The sequence below is a fragment of the Elgaria multicarinata genome, chromosome 5 (genome assembly GCF_023053635.1).
Source record: "Elgaria multicarinata webbii isolate HBS135686 ecotype San Diego chromosome 5, rElgMul1.1.pri, whole genome shotgun sequence".
NCBI lineage: Eukaryota > Metazoa > Chordata > Lepidosauria > Squamata > Anguidae > Elgaria > Elgaria multicarinata.
In genome coordinates, this window is record NC_086175.1 from 70,668,519 (window position 1) to 70,686,796 (window position 18,278).

At 40.9% G+C, this 18,278-nt stretch overlaps 1 protein-coding gene across 1 annotated transcript in view; it reads right to left on the reverse strand.

Moving 5' to 3' along the window:
• Positions 1-239: 239 nt before the first annotated feature.
• The window catches only part of BACE2 (beta-secretase 2), a 47,899-nt gene continuing 29,860 nt past the window's right edge, over positions 240-18,278 (reverse strand). The window contains exons 5-9 of the mRNA XM_063127555.1: positions 14,050-14,184; positions 11,851-11,952; positions 6,610-6,759; positions 3,519-3,687; positions 240-1,826 (exon numbers count right to left, since the gene is read on the reverse strand). Of these exons, the coding sequence (XP_062983625.1) occupies positions 1,573-1,826; positions 3,519-3,687; positions 6,610-6,759; positions 11,851-11,952; positions 14,050-14,184 (810 nt within the window). The 3' untranslated portion in view covers positions 240-1,572. The remainder of the gene's footprint in view (positions 1,827-3,518; positions 3,688-6,609; positions 6,760-11,850; positions 11,953-14,049; positions 14,185-18,278) is intronic.

The following is an 18,278-nucleotide window of genomic DNA, read 5'->3' on the forward strand; positions in this document are numbered from 1 at the left end:
ACAGGACAGCCCAAACTGTGAAGACAGCTTTTCTGTGTAAAAAAACATGTGTAGGCTACCAGTTAAAAAAAGTTGTTATTTTCCCATTTCTGTAAAATAGGCTTACTTAGTCTAGAGGGAAATGGATATAGATAGATCCACTTCACTAATCTGAATGAATGTCTAATTTTGATAGGTTCCCAGTTAAGAACCAAACTCATGAGTTTTGATTGAAATTCATTTTCAGTGCTTTTGCCCATTGCTAGAGCCTATTCACACAAGTGTTTCAGCCCGTGGCATCTGTGAAAAAAGAAGTCAACCTGTCCTAAATCACTTGTGGGCCTGGTATTGCCATATACTGTGTTCAACACAGATTATCTTTTTAATATACTAATCATGGGTGGAAGTTGGCAGGGAACAAGACATTTGTGCAAATCAATCCTTAGTTGAAACTGTTGCAATAGCAGGCTAAGCGGGGTGGGGAGGGGCGGAATCCATGTTAATTAAGTGGCCCACCACATAGTTCACTGTTCATTCATGAAAACTTTGCTTTTCCCAGCTGTGGCCTTAGCCAAATGGGCTACCTTTCGATTAAAGAGATTCACCTTACACTGCATTGTTTTCATTTCAATTTCTAGTTGTTACGGAGATCAAAAGGTGTAAAGAGAGACATTTGCCTTTACAGCCCATCTGCTTTGCTAGATGCATGTACAAAGGCTCAAGATTAGCGATGCATGAATTCAGTAAACATGTTGCTGAAGTAAAAAGTTTTAAAATGTCATTAAATGGTAAAAAGCTCAAAAGGACAATTGAATAGCCATTGTTCTATTCCTGCGGAAAGGGATCTTTTTCTATGTCAAGAGCAGTTCTACTTGCATCATACTTATGAATAGCATCCTTGTAAATTCAGAGGTAGTCTTGTTTTATATTAAGGCTGCACAATAGGTTTTGGTTTCAATGTTTTTCCCTATTTCATCTCTTTGAGACTCACAAAGGAAAATCAATTGAAAGTAACAGATATTCTCCTGTCTGAAAGGGGGGGAAACCCTTTTTACTCTGCCTTGCTTCTTTCTTCTGCATAAATGATTAGCTTCCCTTTCCATGGTCTACTAATGTGGGTAAGTTTCACAAGAAACCAACAGAATCCTCACACACCCTCCAAATGTGAATAATACAAAAAGCAAAGTTCAATAGAGCTTTTGGTTCATCATTCTGCTTTGTCTAATGACTTACCCAAACTATAATTGTGTTTGTTATGTTTTTGATGGATGGGGGAGAAGCCAATCTTGTTGAAACTATAGAATAAAGTATTAGCACTTAAAACAATATATTAACTGGCTCAGCTGTATGATTGTCAACTAGAAATGGTAGAGTAGCACTTGCAGTGGCTATATATATTATATGGTTCAAAAATCAGAGATAGAAAATAAAGCTTAAAATTATGCGGAAGCAGAAATGGAGCCCATTCTGTGGTGGAATGTGGTGCTTGTGTTTATGGGAAGAGAATCCTGGACTTCCACCTTTGGTTGGAACAGACCATCCTTAAATTCTGCTAAGCAGACCACAAGATTCCTTGTGCCTTGATAGAATTCTTCATTTCCATCGATGTCGTACTAAAGATGATTCATCATTTACAATGTCATTATCAGTATAATGACGACGACACCTAGGTGGAAGGAGCAGTAAGATAATGAGCACAAGAAGGACAAGTCCACAGAAACTCATAAGTGTGTATGACACAATCCACAGCAATGGTTCATGGAGGGATAATGTGGACACACAGGTGCTTGCTACATCTGCAGTTGAGAAAGGACCTTCAATCTCAGATACTGGAAGACCATCCATTTCTAAAAAAACACAATAAAAGAGGAGAGAAATGTTTCTAAAAAGAAGCTTTTAAGAATGCTTACACATTTTAACCATTATATGCTTGTAAATATGTTACACCTGTCTGTTAAATTTAAACTAAGAAAAACGTCTACCGCTAGAAGAACCATGTTTAGAAACGAAGCCCAGCTGCACCTTTATCAAGCTTTTTCATTGTAGTTTATCTCCCATTTAGTCAGGCTACAAGATGTATTATACCAAATAAGAAGGGAAATGCACTTCATCTTAAAATAAAAGCAAAGTGAACACTTTGTTCTCCTTCTAGCAAAATGAATGATGTCAAGACTGTTGTCTCTTGTTCTTCAACATCAAAAGATTTCAGTTGTAACATCTATTCATTTGCTACATACCCAACCTCTTCCCTGCTTAATAATTTATCTGAAATGCAGTTTCAGATAAATAGATAGTTAAGCCTATCAAGACATCTGATTATGGCTGCAGGAACAACCTTAATAAAACACACTATTTAAGTTCTTCCAACATGCCTTCTAGAAATGAAAAGCCAAAATGAATCTACTTATTTCACAAGGTAATTTTATGGATTCATATTTATTTTTCTGGGCTGGTTTCAGAAACATGACAGCAAAATGGCTTTTCACAGCGTATGTAAAAAGGTAACATTACTTTCTAGACACTCTTGCAGTAATCTGCATCTAAGCAGTTTTTCTAGACCTAACAAAGAGATCCAAACCATAACCCAAATAGTTACTTTGGACCTGAAAACCAGTTTTTTCTTTCTTTTTGAACAACAAACCCACAATTCCTCTTTGATCTTTGACAATCCCCTCAGTTTCAAAGGTAAAGTAATTTTTCAAACGGAATAGGAAACTGATTTTTTTTTAAAAAGCCTCAAGTTTCCTTGGGCACATGAAACTCATTGCATGGTTCTTTGTATTCCAGCCCAGCTGAGTTATGAAGCTCATTGGCTGTCTTCAGCAAATCGTAATCTCTCTTCCTGGTCTAGTTTGCAAGATTGTTGTGAATATAAAAATGGCAAAACACACACACTCAAAGTGCTAAAAAATATTCATTTGCAGATTTGCAAACACTGGCTCAGTTCAGACAACACGTTTCTCAATGGTAGTTTTAGAACTCCACGGTGGAGTTTTTACACCACCGTTGAGAAATGTGTTCTCTGGTGGGAAAACTCCACCCCATGGTAGAGGGTTTTTTTTGTAAAACACTCCACACTGAATATCCATGCTGTGCAGAGGAGAATGCCTGCACGACCGTTGTGTGGCAGGCTCCGTGGAGTTTTCCATTGCGTTGAGTTGACTTTTCTCACTGGCTACAGGAGTTCCTTGGCAAGAGCAGTGAAAGGAACGTATGCGCCACTCTGGGAGAGCTGCTAGGATTGTTTTTTTGCAGCAGTGGCTGATGGGATACCATCAGGAGGACTGGCGGAGGAGAGAGGGCAGAGGAACTGTCAATCAAACATTGCAATGGATTTTACTCAACCCCACGGTATCCCACAGTCACACAATGGTGGAGTTAGAACATGTTGTGTGGGGAGTTCCCCACCAACTCTGTTGAGTGGTGTTTTCACACTGCATTGATTAACGTGTTGTCTGAACTGAGCCTCTATATGATGTATTAAAGTTAGGAGCTACCTTAAAGAGTTTGTTATTTCCTTTTCAGAATCGGTCTCTTACCAGCACAAGTACTTAATGCAAAGCCCACTCTCTTTTGAGCTCTATCGAAAATCACATAGAATCCTTCCATCACTGTAGCACCAATGACCAGGGCATTGGTAGAAGAGGATATGCCAAACCGATAACAGCCTAGATTCTGACCAATCTCTACAACAGGCTGGATATAAAGCTGTTTATTGGAAAGAAAAATGGGATTAAGGAATGGAAACATACAGAATTGAACACACAATGCAGCCAGATGGATTAAGAAGTGGAATGACTCCATTGATTGTAAAAATGCTAGATCCTAAAATGGGAGCTGTCAACAAGCTACCAGTCAGAGTATGCAATCCCCACCTGTCTTTGACTCAGAAATTTATATACCTGCTGGCATCATCCTCTATTTACAATTGACTTTGCCTTGGTTCCTCTCTCTTTTTCAGCCTTCATATCAAAATGAGGTCTAATTCATGAGGTTTAACTTTGACTGGGTTCAGACAACACGACAACCAACGGTGGTTTAAATAGTTAATGATTATTTAACCAACCATTGGTTATCATGTTGTATGCAGGGCACCATTAATTATTTCCTCGGCCACCGTTGGTTATTTTGTCAGCCACAGTCACAAGGCAGAGCAGTCAAAAGCAGTGGCTGCCGCTCTAGTCCAGCTGGCTGGATAGATTTTGGGCAGCAGTGGCCAATGGAATACTAGTGGGAGGACTGAAGGGAGAGAGAGGGCAGGGAATGAGTGAGTCGATTCAGCGCTGACTAATAGTCAATTCTAATCTGATCCTAATCCACACCACGGTTGATTATTATAATGTTGTGTGGGAAGCACCCCCTAGATAAACAACTGTTGAGTTTATTATTACCCCACCATTGATTATCGTATTTACTGAACGCAGCCTTTCTCTTTTTATCATGGGTACCTTGTATTATATATAAATATACCAGTAACTAGAACAGGGAAAGCAACTGCAATTTTGTGTGGGAGTTACTCTGAGTTCTCCCATTATAATTGATCCAGGCTCTGCCTATCAGTATGTATAACCTTCCCTAAAATGTTGCAACCAGTTTCTGAAATAATGTTATACTTCAGATTGAACAATGCCATCAAAGCAAGTACCAACCCCTATTTTATCTTGGCTGCTCATTAAAAAGTTTAAGACTGGAATTATAACTGGAGGCCATTTCAAAGTTATATTTGCTTCATTAAAGCTGCTTGAAAGTATAGGCAAGGAAACACTTAAAATTACAGAAATATTTCAAGATAATCAGATTTACATGAATGATTTCTGGACTGTCTGCCATCAATCTTTGCATACTCAGTTGAAAAAGATTATAATAGCTTCATAAAACTTTACTTCATTATTGCTCTTCAGGGGAAAGAGAATTTTTAGCAATTCCCCACCACCCCACAAATAATTGATCTATAGCCAGTCTAAAAACAGATTTTTTTTAATAAACTGGTCTGGTCTGCTATCACTATGAGACACAGGGCTTGTTCATTAACAATGTCACACCAGGAGTATGTGGGCCTGCTCTCAGAGTTCTGGCTGGACTGAACTTAAGAACAGCCACGTTGGATCAGACCAAGGGTCCATCTAGTCCAGCATGGCTTGTTTTACGGTTATGGGAGAGTTGTTTAACTCTCGCACCACCCACCCCAGCTGTCGACCAGAAACCCACAAGCAGGATACGAGTGCAACAGCACCATTCCATCCATATTCCCCAGCAACTGGCATACATAGGCTTACTGCCTCTGATTCTAGAGGCAGCACATATCCTCAACTTATGTGGTGATGCTCCACATGGGCAACATATACCTTGTGGCTGTAATTTCCATCATGGAATATATAACTAACACAAAGATGTCATTTCATGCAAAATGTCTGAGCATGACAGCAGGCTAGCAGAAAACCCGACAGAAGCCTTGCATATTTCTGAAAGATTTGCTGTCCTATGTGAACCAGCCACTGTTTTCCTGAAAATATTAAACTCAAAAAAGGCAAAACACAGTCCAGTTATTGTCACACCTTTGCTAAGCCAGGGGTGGGCAATTTGTAGCCCTCTAGATGTCGATCCCTGGTCTAGTCAATATGTGCCTGTGCATGGGTCACTCTGTTGCCATAGTCAGTTACAGAAACCCATGTACCTCTCAGTATTTTAGGTTCCCTGTTCGTATGACATAACTGCAGAACCAGGGGTCGGGGTGGGCTGTGCATATTTAGTTCACAAATACTGAACTAGAAGTTGGACTCTTTCGGCCTGTGTTAAGCAAGCTAGGCTGCTAACCCTTTTGCAGCACATGGTTAGTCAGAATGCTTACACTGTGATTATGTAGCCACCATGGTTAGGAATGGTTCACACAACATGCTAAGCCATAATGTTTAGCTCAAAATGTTTAACCATCGTGGCTTAGCGTGTCCTCTGAACAGGGGCAAAGTGGTGGGGGGGAGAGGCCTGCTGCCATCCATCCACCCTGTGCATTCAACTTATGGTTTTTATATTATTATTACTGTTATTGTTATTATTATGATTATTATGGTTATTATTATTATGATTATTATGGTTATTATTATTTACATTTACATACTGCCCAATAGCCGAAGCTCTCTGGGTGGTTTATAAAGATTAAAACATTGAACATTAAAAACCGATATTCAAAATTTAAAAACCATGAAAACAGTCAATTTCCATTTAAAACAACTATTTTGGGGTCAGATAAAAACTCAACATATGCTGTTAAATGCCTGGGAGAAGAGAAAAGTCTTGACCTGGTGCCAAAAAAGGTAACAATGTTGGCACCAGGCAAGCCTCATCAGTGAGATCATTCCATAATTGGGGGGGGGGGGGGAGAACCACTGAAAAGGCCCTCTCTCTTGTATGAAGGCATGGCCTAATTGATTATGTGACATGAGCAGGGCTGCCTAAGTCTGTGAAGGCATAGCAAGTGTTGTAAGTTAAATACTGGTTTAATTCACAACAAAACCACTGAAATCTACAACGGAGTACTCAGTACCTGTTTTATCATATGATCAATGCAATTATCATTTCTCTGTATGATGAATACAATACAATACAATACAAAATAGAAAGGCTCATTCAGACCTGTGGAAGGATAGTGATCTTAAACGATCTGCTGGAATTCTCATCTCTCAAATAGATAGAGATCTTCGGAAAGAAGGTCCAAGGTTTTTCAGTTTTATCCCAGCAAGCAAGCTGTGAACCACTCCAAAACCCGGATGAGAATTCTTGGATCTGTAGGGAAGGGAAACAGGAAACAGCCCAAGATGAAATTTACTTACTATTCAGTGTCTCTAATGTCCCCGTCCCCCCCAATTAATTTCCTAACTTGCTTATGGATGATGTGTTTCAGTTTAACAGTGTGGAACAATAGCTGTGGGTTCTTCTCAACAAATATGACATTTATAGCTCATGAACAGGAGCATGCCAATTCTTCCAAAACTTCATGCTCTTTTTTTTTTATTTTTGAGGGGTAGAATCTACCCCTACATCAAGGCTTGGTGTATTTTAGCATTTTCACAAGTGACTTCAAAAACACCTATTATATGAGTGGGAGGCAATCTTTTTTGCCCTGTGAGAGCTGCATATAGTAATGCATGGTGAAACAGGAGTTTTCTGCTCTGGGGTGATTCTGTTCCCTGTGTCCTATGCTCCTCACAAGACATACATACAGCTTCTGGATCTAGTCTAGATTACTTCTTCCGGTTAACTTATGCTTTAGACAAGTTATCTACTTTTTAATTTTTTTAAAAAAAAAAATGCTAAGGGTGTAATCTTATTATTTCTGCCCTTGAGGATTGTAAGCATCCAAACGCAGAGGCTTACAACCATCCAATGCAGAGTGGGAGGAGTGGCAGAGGCAGTCTTTGCTGCCCTGTAAGCCTGCTCAGCATTATCGCAAGATGGGCTTTCTTGCCTGTCTAGCTGGGGCATTTCAGAGGGGAAGGGAAGGAGGCGGCAAAGGCCTCAGGACAGCTTGTGTTCTGGCCTCTCCCGTCCCCTCCCCGCTCACTGCTCACTCCTTTCCCCCCATCCTCCAAGGTCCAGTTCTTGACCTCAGAAAGCAGCTGGTGGGAGGGGAAGCCAAGCACAGATTCCCAGCTCCAAGGTTGAAGCGCTAACTCTGATCTGGGAATCCGAAAAGTCCTATCGCCGCTCAGATGCTGGCTGAAGGTCAGCAACCATAAAGGATTGCTCCCTACATTTATTGTTGTTCTTGAAAAACTACTCCAAAAAGGAGGGGCTTTGTAATTGACACAGCCAATCAGCACTGTACACAGTCCTGTCCCAAGAAAGAAGGTGGGTGGCTTCATTGATTGACATAAGGGCCACTGAATGCTGCTCAAATCCAGCTTCTGCAAACCAGGAGAATTTGTCCAAAAATGCAGTGATGATCTTCCATAGTGGGCACACTACTAAAATTATGCAATTTGTATATCAATAGACACTCCCATGGTAGAAGTGACCATTTGGGAAATATTAATGTAGTATCTCATGTACAAAGACTTATTTTAATTAGTCTGACAGCTTGGCTGGAAGGTGGTTTGAGATTTAATGATGGATAGGCCATTTTTGTCACCTATGGACAGATGCAGTCTAGAAGAGAAGCATTAGCAAAACTCCTGAAAAAGAAGCAACTGGTTCATTTCTCGGAAGTGTGTGGCCCTGGTTTCAAAGGGCAGTGGAAAATGATGCTAGAAGCAGAAAAAGACTGCAGGTAATATGATAACTAGGAAGAATCAATCCTACCAAGTCTCTTGAACAATAACTAACCTTTCCAAGTCTGTTCCCTACCATGCTGACTAAATGTGTCGAGTTTTTAAAGATCAAAAGGGCTTTCTACTAAAAACACCTATTTTAATGGGCTGAAGATTAACCTACCTGTCAGCCCTGCTTTCATTTCATCCTTTTATACATCATCAGCGACAGATCTGGGAAATGTGATTTACTCCTGGGTTCCTTTTACAGCACAATCCTATGCCTGTCTACTTAGAAATAAGTCCCATTGAGTTCAATGGGGCTTACATCCAGATTTACTCCCCAAGTCTGCAATTCTATACGCACATGCCTGAGAGCAAGCCTCATTGAACTCAGTGAGATTTTCTCCTCGGTAGACATGAATAATTTAGAATCCATCCCAACACCATAAAACACAAAAACAACCAACCCAAGCCAGGCCAGGCTTCTTTCCCACATTTACACATTGCGAGGAACGTAATGATCCAATACGTATACAGGGCAGGAGGGCAAAGACACTTCCTTCCACTGAGGGTCTTGTGGTCACTGTATGCTTTATTGTGCAACCACAGAATTTATTAACTCTTCACTAGCAAATACTCCTGACAAAACAAACACACACACATTGGGTGAATAAGAAAAGCTCACCTCCATTGTCATATCATTCGGCATGCACATTAATATTTAGACACCATATTTACAAACTCACAAACATTTCAGACACAAAAATAAGGACACGTTTGTAGGACCCCCTGTTCTTAATTAAGGGATGACTGCCTATGCCAGTTCTCACTCAATTATCACATTACTGAAGATGCTGACATTTGCTCTGTGTTGTATTCATTTACCCGGCAAAAAGATTGCCCTGAGGGTGGTAGTTTTTCTTGTATAACTTTCACCCAAAATAAAACTTTCATAAGTGCCCTACAATGCCTCATCGGCATTGGAATAGCAGCCTGTGCACTACGTGACACGTTCACACATGTGAATGTATATGCATACACACTACAGACAAGTACACATGTATCCCTCACTCAGAGACATCGGTTCTAGAGACCAGGAGAACGGAGGGAGAGAAAGAAGTGTATGTAGAATGGCATCTAACAACTTTCACTGAAAAGGCAGAGGTAAGGGACAGTGATTTACAAGGGAAACATACCTAGAATATGGTGATAGTAGGAGCATATGTATTCAGAAAAGAGACGGGGGAGAAAAGAGACAAGCTACTCTTCTCAGAAATTAATTATAAAATCAGAGAATGTGCTACATTAAAAAAACACCCAGTAGCAGAGCACCATACTTGATACTTTTCAGTGCTAAGAGTCATATCACCACTATACCTACGGTAGTATGATTTTGCAAATAGGTCTTTAAAAATAAAGAAGTCTGGCCAATTAAGATATTTGATACTCCAAGAGTTTAGATCGAATAGCCAGGAAACCATAAAGCCAACAGCACTGCAACAGGGTGCTCATTTCTGCATGGGGTACTGAAAAAGCCAAGCTGGTGAATGGGATTATTCAGAATAATACAATTTCTTTCACACTGCGCAGTTCAACCTGCAAATGGTGCTGAAAGTTCTGTCTGATGTGATAAGAATTTCAATCTGCTTTTCTGACATAAGGGCAAATCATGCATTGTTCCTGGGCCCAGCTCCTCCCTTTTAGTGAAGGAAACCATCAACAGGAGTCTAGCTTTGAGTCAGCTCTTCACTTCCTTGTGCACAGGCCACACCTCCCACCCCACCTATGACTTTAATGATCCAAACTAACAGAAGTTATCCCAGGCAATGGCAAGATGACATTCAAGAGCCAAGGGCAGTATTGTTGTGAATGGCACAGAGAGCTTTGGCTATTGGGTGGTATATAAATATAAGAAATTAATAGAGGGGTGGAGGGCTTCCTCAAAGCATTTAACTTTCTCCCTTATGGTTACTTCCTTCCTCATGGTTTCAGAGCATAAAATGACTGAAAAATAGAAGAAAAAAACAAAAAACAGAAACTCATTTCCAGATTGTGTGAGAGTCTACAGTTTTTGGATTGCCTTCTTTCATTTCCTTGGGAGTGTCCCTCTATTTACCCTGTCATGGCTGTGCAGTGGCGCTGTGTTGTTCAACACAGCCACGTCGGCCTTTTATGCCTAAAGCTGCGCTTTTTCACAGTGTGATTTTTACCATGATTTTTTTGTTGTTGTTGTGAGGTCACCATGTTGTTTCTGCATCTGACAGTGGTGGCCTTGGTTCAGGTTAGGCCCAGTGGGTGTTGCTGGGAGTGGATCCAAGCCCAATTGTAATCCCCCCCCCAATCCAGGGAATGCAGAGCAGCAGGAGGACTTGATGAGCCAAATGACTGCTGGCGCTGTGTTTTTCCGGCCAGATAGCCCACACTCCCTCCTGCCATCTATATTATTTATTTATTTATTTATTACATTTCTATACCGCCCAATAGCCGAAGCTCTCTGTATTTATCTAATCTATATTTATCAGCTCTGCTTCACAGCAGTGATGCTATTGTGTTTTGAGGGAAGAAGCTACAAAGACGCGTTGTATAGACACTACCACCACCCCTTGTCACCAGGCCCTACCTGCCAAGCATCCTCTTTGTACTGGGAGGAGATGGTTCCCCCACACATGTCCAGATACCTCAAAATTGGAAGAAAGGCTGGCTTGCTTGTCATGTTTTTCAGTGCATGGTACCTCTCTCACTATGGTGAGCAGATTTATTGAAGCCTGATAGTGCGTGAAACCCATGGCGTTATAGGAGCTGTGGTTTACCTTGTTGCTTCTAGTTTCTTCTTTGGACCAGAAAGGGAGAAAAGAAACTATAATTTCTTTTTCCTCTCGCTTACTTATTTCTTGGAAACATGCAATTAAATTCCTTCATAGTATGCAGCATACCCATGATATTTTCACATAACCCAGTGAGTTTCTGCCCTTCTCCTTATTTGTACATGGTTGGAGACTGTCACTGTGTGTGTTGATCAGAGGGTTGGAGGAGAGAGGTGGTCTTGTCTTGAGGCAGAAATCTGGAGTCCTAACCTCTTCACTTCCTTGTTATAATTTTGGATTCTTAATCTTTTGATCATGACAAATGCACTCTTAAGCATGTGTGTGCGAGCACACATACACACACACACAGAGAGAATGTGATCTGTCCTTTAGGCCTTGAGCCATACATAGATAATAATCCATTAGAGCAAACAAAATTATGTTATAAAAAAGAGATACAGTGAACAACACTCAGCATTGCAAGGCAAAAAGCACTTATTTTGTGAATGGTTGCCAACAAAGCAATTAGGTTTAGCCCAAAGACCTTCATGTTTGGAGATGGGCATCATGCTTGTGCTTTTTAAATACATTGGAGCAAAGCAGAATGATTCCATTTTAGCAGTAATTAAAGTTTTATTTACACATCCTCAACTAAGAAGCCTTGGTTCAGGTTAGGCCCAGTGGGTGTTGCTGGGAGGCACATTTAGCGGCAGTCCCCGGATTCTGAACTGAATAACTCTTGGCCTAATACAACTATTAAAAGCTGTCCCTTTAAGGGACAAACTGTTCCAGAAGGCAAATTTCATGAACTGTAATCTTACCAAGGATGTTTCTATAATCGCACCCACGACGGCATTGAAGACGTTTTCTGGCAGGCGCAAGAGAGTGGTGCCGCTGTCTACAATGGCTTTATCTGCGTTGTACTGGACAGGGAAAGAGGAACAAAAGCAAACAAACACACTGTAGCAACCAACTGCACAGGCAAGCCAATAAAAACTGCCAGGGGAGGGGAGGGCAGAGTATAGATGCTCTGCATCATGTCGGTGACTCTCCAACCCAACCCATTATGGGCCAATGACGTTTCTGAAATGCTTTGAGCTCAAGCCATGTCAGGATTCCCCTAGCACAGCAGAAGCTTAATGGTAAGGCCAGTCCTGACTCCATTCCTAACTGGCCCAGTGCCATTCATTATTCATCATTTATCATCATAAACCTCATACTTCACAGGACCATCTCAGGGCACTGTGTGAATCTGAAAGAGGGGACTAGAAAGCTAATTTCATATCTAAAATGGCTATTCAAGGCTGCAATCCTAGGCATGCTAAGAAGAAAGTCCTACAACTCCCAGCTTTCCCCAGCCAGCCATGTCTTCTCAACACCATCTAGAGCATGCGGGGTGGGGTGGGTGGGTTACTTCAAACATGCAGGATCTACTTCGTTTTATTTACTAAAACCTGGAAGTCCACCCAAAATGATGCCTATGGAAGATGGGGTTGTGTGGAGCCACCTGTACCCCACGAGCTATAGACTAGGATGACTGCCATATATACAAGTACGCATCCACATCTGAATTACTACAGATCGGGGGCTCCTAAACTCTTAACATGTCTTAAAAAAATCCAGAAGAGCTGCTCAAAACACCTCTCAGGCAACAAATTAGTACTCCCATTTAACATATGAGGCTGAGAGGGAAGCAATTAGAACAAGGCCAGCACTAAAACCATGACAGAGATGATGAAGAGGAGGAGCCATTTTTAGGGAACAGTAACTTGTGTTGGCACTCTTATACATAAAGTTCAATTTAAATTGGATCAGAAATAATGCATCTTGCCCATAGAACATGCAAGGAAGTGTGCATAGAATGGGGTGTGTGTGTCTATGTCAGCATTTTCCCAGCCCTGTCACATCAGTAAAAATTAGCCCTGCCCCCTAACATATGTCTGTGCAGACAGACTGGCAGGTTCAGCTAGTTGCCATGCACTACATCAGGGGCAAGGTTAGTTGACCTGACCTGCTTCCCCTGCACACATGGGAGAATCCACAGGACATTCTTCTGTGACTAGACTAGGACTGTGACTAGACTAGGAAAAGACACAACTGGCAAACCCTTGGCCACTGCTGCCCTCTGGACAACTGGGAGCAGTGCTAGGCCTGAGAGGAATGTGTCCTGGAGTAAGCGGAGTCTTTCCTGAGCAGTGGATCTGAGTCTTCAAGGGGAATGCACCCCCATCCAACGTAGTATGTCCTCTTACTCCAGAGCACATTCCCAACCAGCAACATTTCCATCTTGGACAGTTTACGATTTGGTAGTACAGAGGAAAATAAAAGCTTGAAACTGTAAACCAAGACCTTGTCACACACTAACAACAATTGACAAAGTAATGATGTGCCTATCCATTACTAACACCGCATTTCTCCTTCAATTGTTGACTGTTGCATTTGCTCTTGGGCAACATCCTTTCATTCCAAAGGACTTACACCAGAGACGTTCCCACTGAGCTGTCGCCACTATTACTAACTCTGTGCACAGTTTGTAAACTTGCCAAACAAGTTTCGAGGTTATAAAATAGAACAAACATAATGTCTGATATATTCTGTACTAAGTTTCACCATTTTATAAAACCAAAATATGTTTGGCAGGTTTACAGACTGTGCACAGAGTTAGTAATAGTGGGCATTACTTAGTGGCAAACCCATATTTAAATAGCTTCAGGGACGTTCAGTAGATTTCAGATATGAAGGAGTGATGATATAGGACTATAGAAGGAACACAGTGAATTACATAAGCCAATGTCAGTAGTTTCAATTAATTAATTGAGTTATACCCCTATTCTACTCTGAAGTAAATTACCTTGACTTCAAATAGGACTTACTTTGAAGTATGTTTAGGAATGTACAATAGCCTTATTTATCACCAATTTACTGATTAACGTTTTAGATCAGCTTTGTGAAAAATTTTCTTATACATTACCAAAATATTAAATGGAAGAATATTAAATGATTTTTTGGGTTATAAATACCTCTCTACAGTCCAAATTAAGACTCTGGCCTCCAACCTCCAATTTGAGTATTTCAACCTGGTAATACCACTCTTTCTTAATAGGTGTGTACCAAATTTCTCCCGTGTATAGGCTTGGTTCAATTCCACCCAGGACCTGGAAAAAAACAAGTCTCACTTTATTACACCACAGAAAAGGTCACACGTCACACTTTATTACACCACACTATCAAAACACAGCAATTTAAAGTTATACAGCATGCATGTACTTTTCTAAAAAAAAAAAAAAAGAGCCATTAATGTTTAATGTATAAATTAGGTCTGGTCTGATTTTTCAATTCAGTTACTCAATTAGAGATTTTTAAAACAACAACAACAACAACAACAACAGTTAATCAGGTACGACTAGCCTTGTGAACAGGCTCCTTCGGTATTCTAGCCTTTGCTTGGGAAAGGAGTTCAGAAAAAGAAAATTTGGTCAAACCATTGCAACCTGAAATGGCATTTATAATATCGGTGGTCCTGAATAAGTGTGTACCTTTTGACTTTTTAAACCAATGGCTGAAGAACACCAGCTAACAGAAGAACAGAATGACAATGTTATCAATTTCGGAAATCACCAATTAAAAGTAATAAACCTACAAAGGTCAGAGCATACCCTGCATCAAAAAATGATATTAAAATAACTCAGGTGGGTTTTGTTTGTTCATTTCTCAACTTACAGGTTGTTGTTTTTATGAAGAAATGGACTTCATTCATTTATTTAAGCTGTTAAATATATAATTGTAATTGATTAAATATCTGGTGCTTAACTGTTTAATCAACTAAGGGCAAAATCCTGTGGTCCCTGTGACCTAATCTACAACAAGCAGGAAATTGCGCTATGAAATAGTTTATAAAAGGCAGGAGCCACACTACTGAAGTGCACTGACAACTTTTGGGACCCATTGACACATACTATAGCCCACTTTCATACCGCTATATCCTGCTTGGTGCGGCTCCTGCCTTTTATATACTGCTTCCGTAGTGTAATATATCCTGCTTGGTGTAGATGAGGCCCAGGATTCTGCTGATGTCCCTCTCAATGGGGGACTCCTCCCACCAAGCAGCCATTTGTTCCCCTGCTACTGGTGCTCCAAAGGCAGAGAGGGGGGAAAGGGGAGCATTTGGGTAAGGGTTGTTTGGGGTAGGCTTTGGGTCTGATGGCTCCCATTCCCCCACCAGCAACAGGGGCTCAAAGTATATCAGTCCTGGAGCTGGTGTGCTTATTTTTCCTCCAGCTGTCCAGCGTCTTCTACTCTGCTGCTGTGAGCTTACAGGATTGCCCTAGATTCCAAATAATTGGTTGCTCTACTAAATAAAGGTGCAGTTCAAACTTAAGCATGCGTACTCAGAAAAAAGTCCCACTGAGTTCAATAGGACTTGGTCCACTGTAGGAGTGACAGGATTACTGCCTTTGTCATGCAGATGAGAAGCGAATGATTTGAGTTCCTCCTTCCCTTCTCTTGATACCTACCCCTCAGGGTACTCACTCCATCACTTTTGTAGTGTTAGTCAGAGACTGAGAAGTGGGGCGGGGAGTGTGACTTCTCCCTAAAATGGTTTACCTAGCTGATATAAGTATTGATACAAGCAGTACAATAATTTCATTTATTATATTTCTATACCGCCTCATAGCCTAGTACATTAATGTTTTAGTTGATTACTTTCACTTGTGAATTTTCACTTGTGAAAATCAGTGGCAAAAATCACTCAGAGCAGAACAGGTATGGGGTACTGCAGCCTCATCCTTTATTGTGACTGCTTGCTAAGCATATTATCTTTATGGGGAGAAAAACCATCAACAATCCTATGCACACTCAGTTGAGAGTAAGCCCCATTCAACTCAATGGAACTGACTTCTGAGAAAATATGCATAGGATTGTGTTGTTAGTGTCTCTCTTTCAAAACAAATTCTAAATGAAATGTTGACTGTTAACAGAAAATTTTAAAAATTGTAAAAGTATGAGCAAAAGAAGATTGACAAATGAGAATTTCTTAATTCACTTTTTTCTTTTAACAGAAAGGGGGATATTTTTTTTAAAAAAAAACCCATGGTTCCTTCAGTTACACAAAATATATGCACTGAAATTATGCCGTAATCTATACCTGCTTGCGTGGAAGTTACACTGAACCTAACAGGACTTAGATCAGTGGTTCCCAAACTTTTTCAGGTAACCTCCCCCTTGGTTCCACAAACTCATGCCCAGTGCCCCCTACCTTACCCTATAAAAATCATTATTCAGAATAGCGGTTTTCAACGACCCACTAAGGAAGATAATAACAATAACATTCAAAACAGTAACAATTGAATATTTATTCAAAATCCAATTACATTTTTTAGTTTATTCAATTAAACATAATTGATGAACTTGATCCAGTGATATCATCTTTTCAAAGTCTGATAGCCATTTAGCAAGAATATTAGATACCACATTTAGTAACTAGGGTACTAAATGGATGGGCTTGATGAAGTGATACCAGTTTCCCAATGTCTGGTTTAAAGTCACTTAACATGAGTCTTAAATCACCACGTTTAGTAATCTGGAGTTGATTTCTTTGCTTGGAGAGAAGTAGGCAGACCACACTAAAACCACATTCCACCAAATATGATGTTGGAAATGCAACCAGGAGCAAACCTCTGCTAGGAGGGCCTTAGATGATGAGTGTATTTGGATAGGGCCATGCCGGGAGAGGCGCTCCATCAGCCCGAGATGTCTGGAGCCGTGCTGCCAACAAGACCCTCTTCAATCCACACATGTATTAATACCGTCTAAGAAGAGTCTGATAGCCATTTAGCAAGAATATTAGATACCACATTTAGTAACTAGGGTAGAGTACCTCACTATTCTGTAAATTCTTAATGTGATGGATGGGCTTGATGAAGTGATACCAGTTTCCCAATGTCTGGTTTAAAGTCACTTAACATGAGTCTTAAATCACCACGTTTAGTAATCTGGAGTTGATTTCTTTGCTTGGAGAGAAGTAGGCAGACCACACTAAAACCACATTCCACCAAATATGATGTTGGAAATGCAACCAGGAGCAAACCTCTGCTAGGAGGGCCTTAGATGATGAGTGTATTTGGATAGGGTCATGCCGGGAGAGGCGCTCCATCAGCCCGAGATGTCTGGAGCCGTGCTGCCAACAAGACCCTCTTCAATCCACACATGTATTAATACCGTCTAAGAAGAGTCCTTTTAACGGTGAATTGAAATGTTTCAAAAGCACCAAAATGCTAATAAAGAGTGCCCCGCCATGCTGGCTGCAAACAGAGTCGTTTGCTCTCTTTTCCCTCCCTCCCTTGGCAAGCCTGGGGGTGTGTGCTTCCCATTTAAAGGGGCTGTGCTCCTCTGGATCCTGCTGGTCTGGGCACCTGGGCTGAGCAGCGCGGTGGCTGGGCAGAGGAGCTGAGCTAAGGAGCTGAGAATGAAAAAGGGGCCGTGCTGCATGCGGCCCCTTTAAATGGGAAGCACCCACCGCAGGCTTGCCGAGGGAGGGAGGGAAAAGAGAGCGAACGCCTCTTTTTTGCAGCTGGCATGGCGGGGTACACCAAGCAGGGTATGTCTCTTCATTTTGAAACATTTCAATTCACCATTAAAATGACTCTTCTTAAACGGTATTAATACATGTGTGGATTCTTCCCCTATATGGCTTCGGACCAAACTACCTTCTCCCATAAAAATGTCCCTGGGTTGTAAGACCTTCTGGAGAGGCGCTTCTCAGAAAAGACCACCTCGAGCGCCCCCCTGCTTCCCCTTTGCCTCTTAGCGCCCCCCTGCCGCCCCCTTGCCTCTTAACACCCCCTATGCAATCCTACCGCCCCCAAGGGGGCAGTACCACCTACTTTGGGAACCACTGACTTAGATCTTAGGATCTAAGAAAAACACAGTGTTCAGTTCGCAAAGCTGCTAAAAGCAAAACATTGGAAAACTGATTAATTTGGTTTTTGATATTAAAGTTTTGATATCTTGACTTATACTGTATTCGATTTTTGAAAACAGATTTTTGAGTCTTTATCTTCAGCAGTACAGGTATACATTATTGGAAACTTAATATGGACAAATATGAGATATTTATAAATTTCTTGAATTTAATGGTCTATATGGAAAATTTAGTAAGCTGCTGAAGTCATGTTGTTTTGGTTTCTGATGGATATGGTAATGAAAAAAGCAAATACAATAAAAAGAGGTCTTATTTCCAAGTAATAAG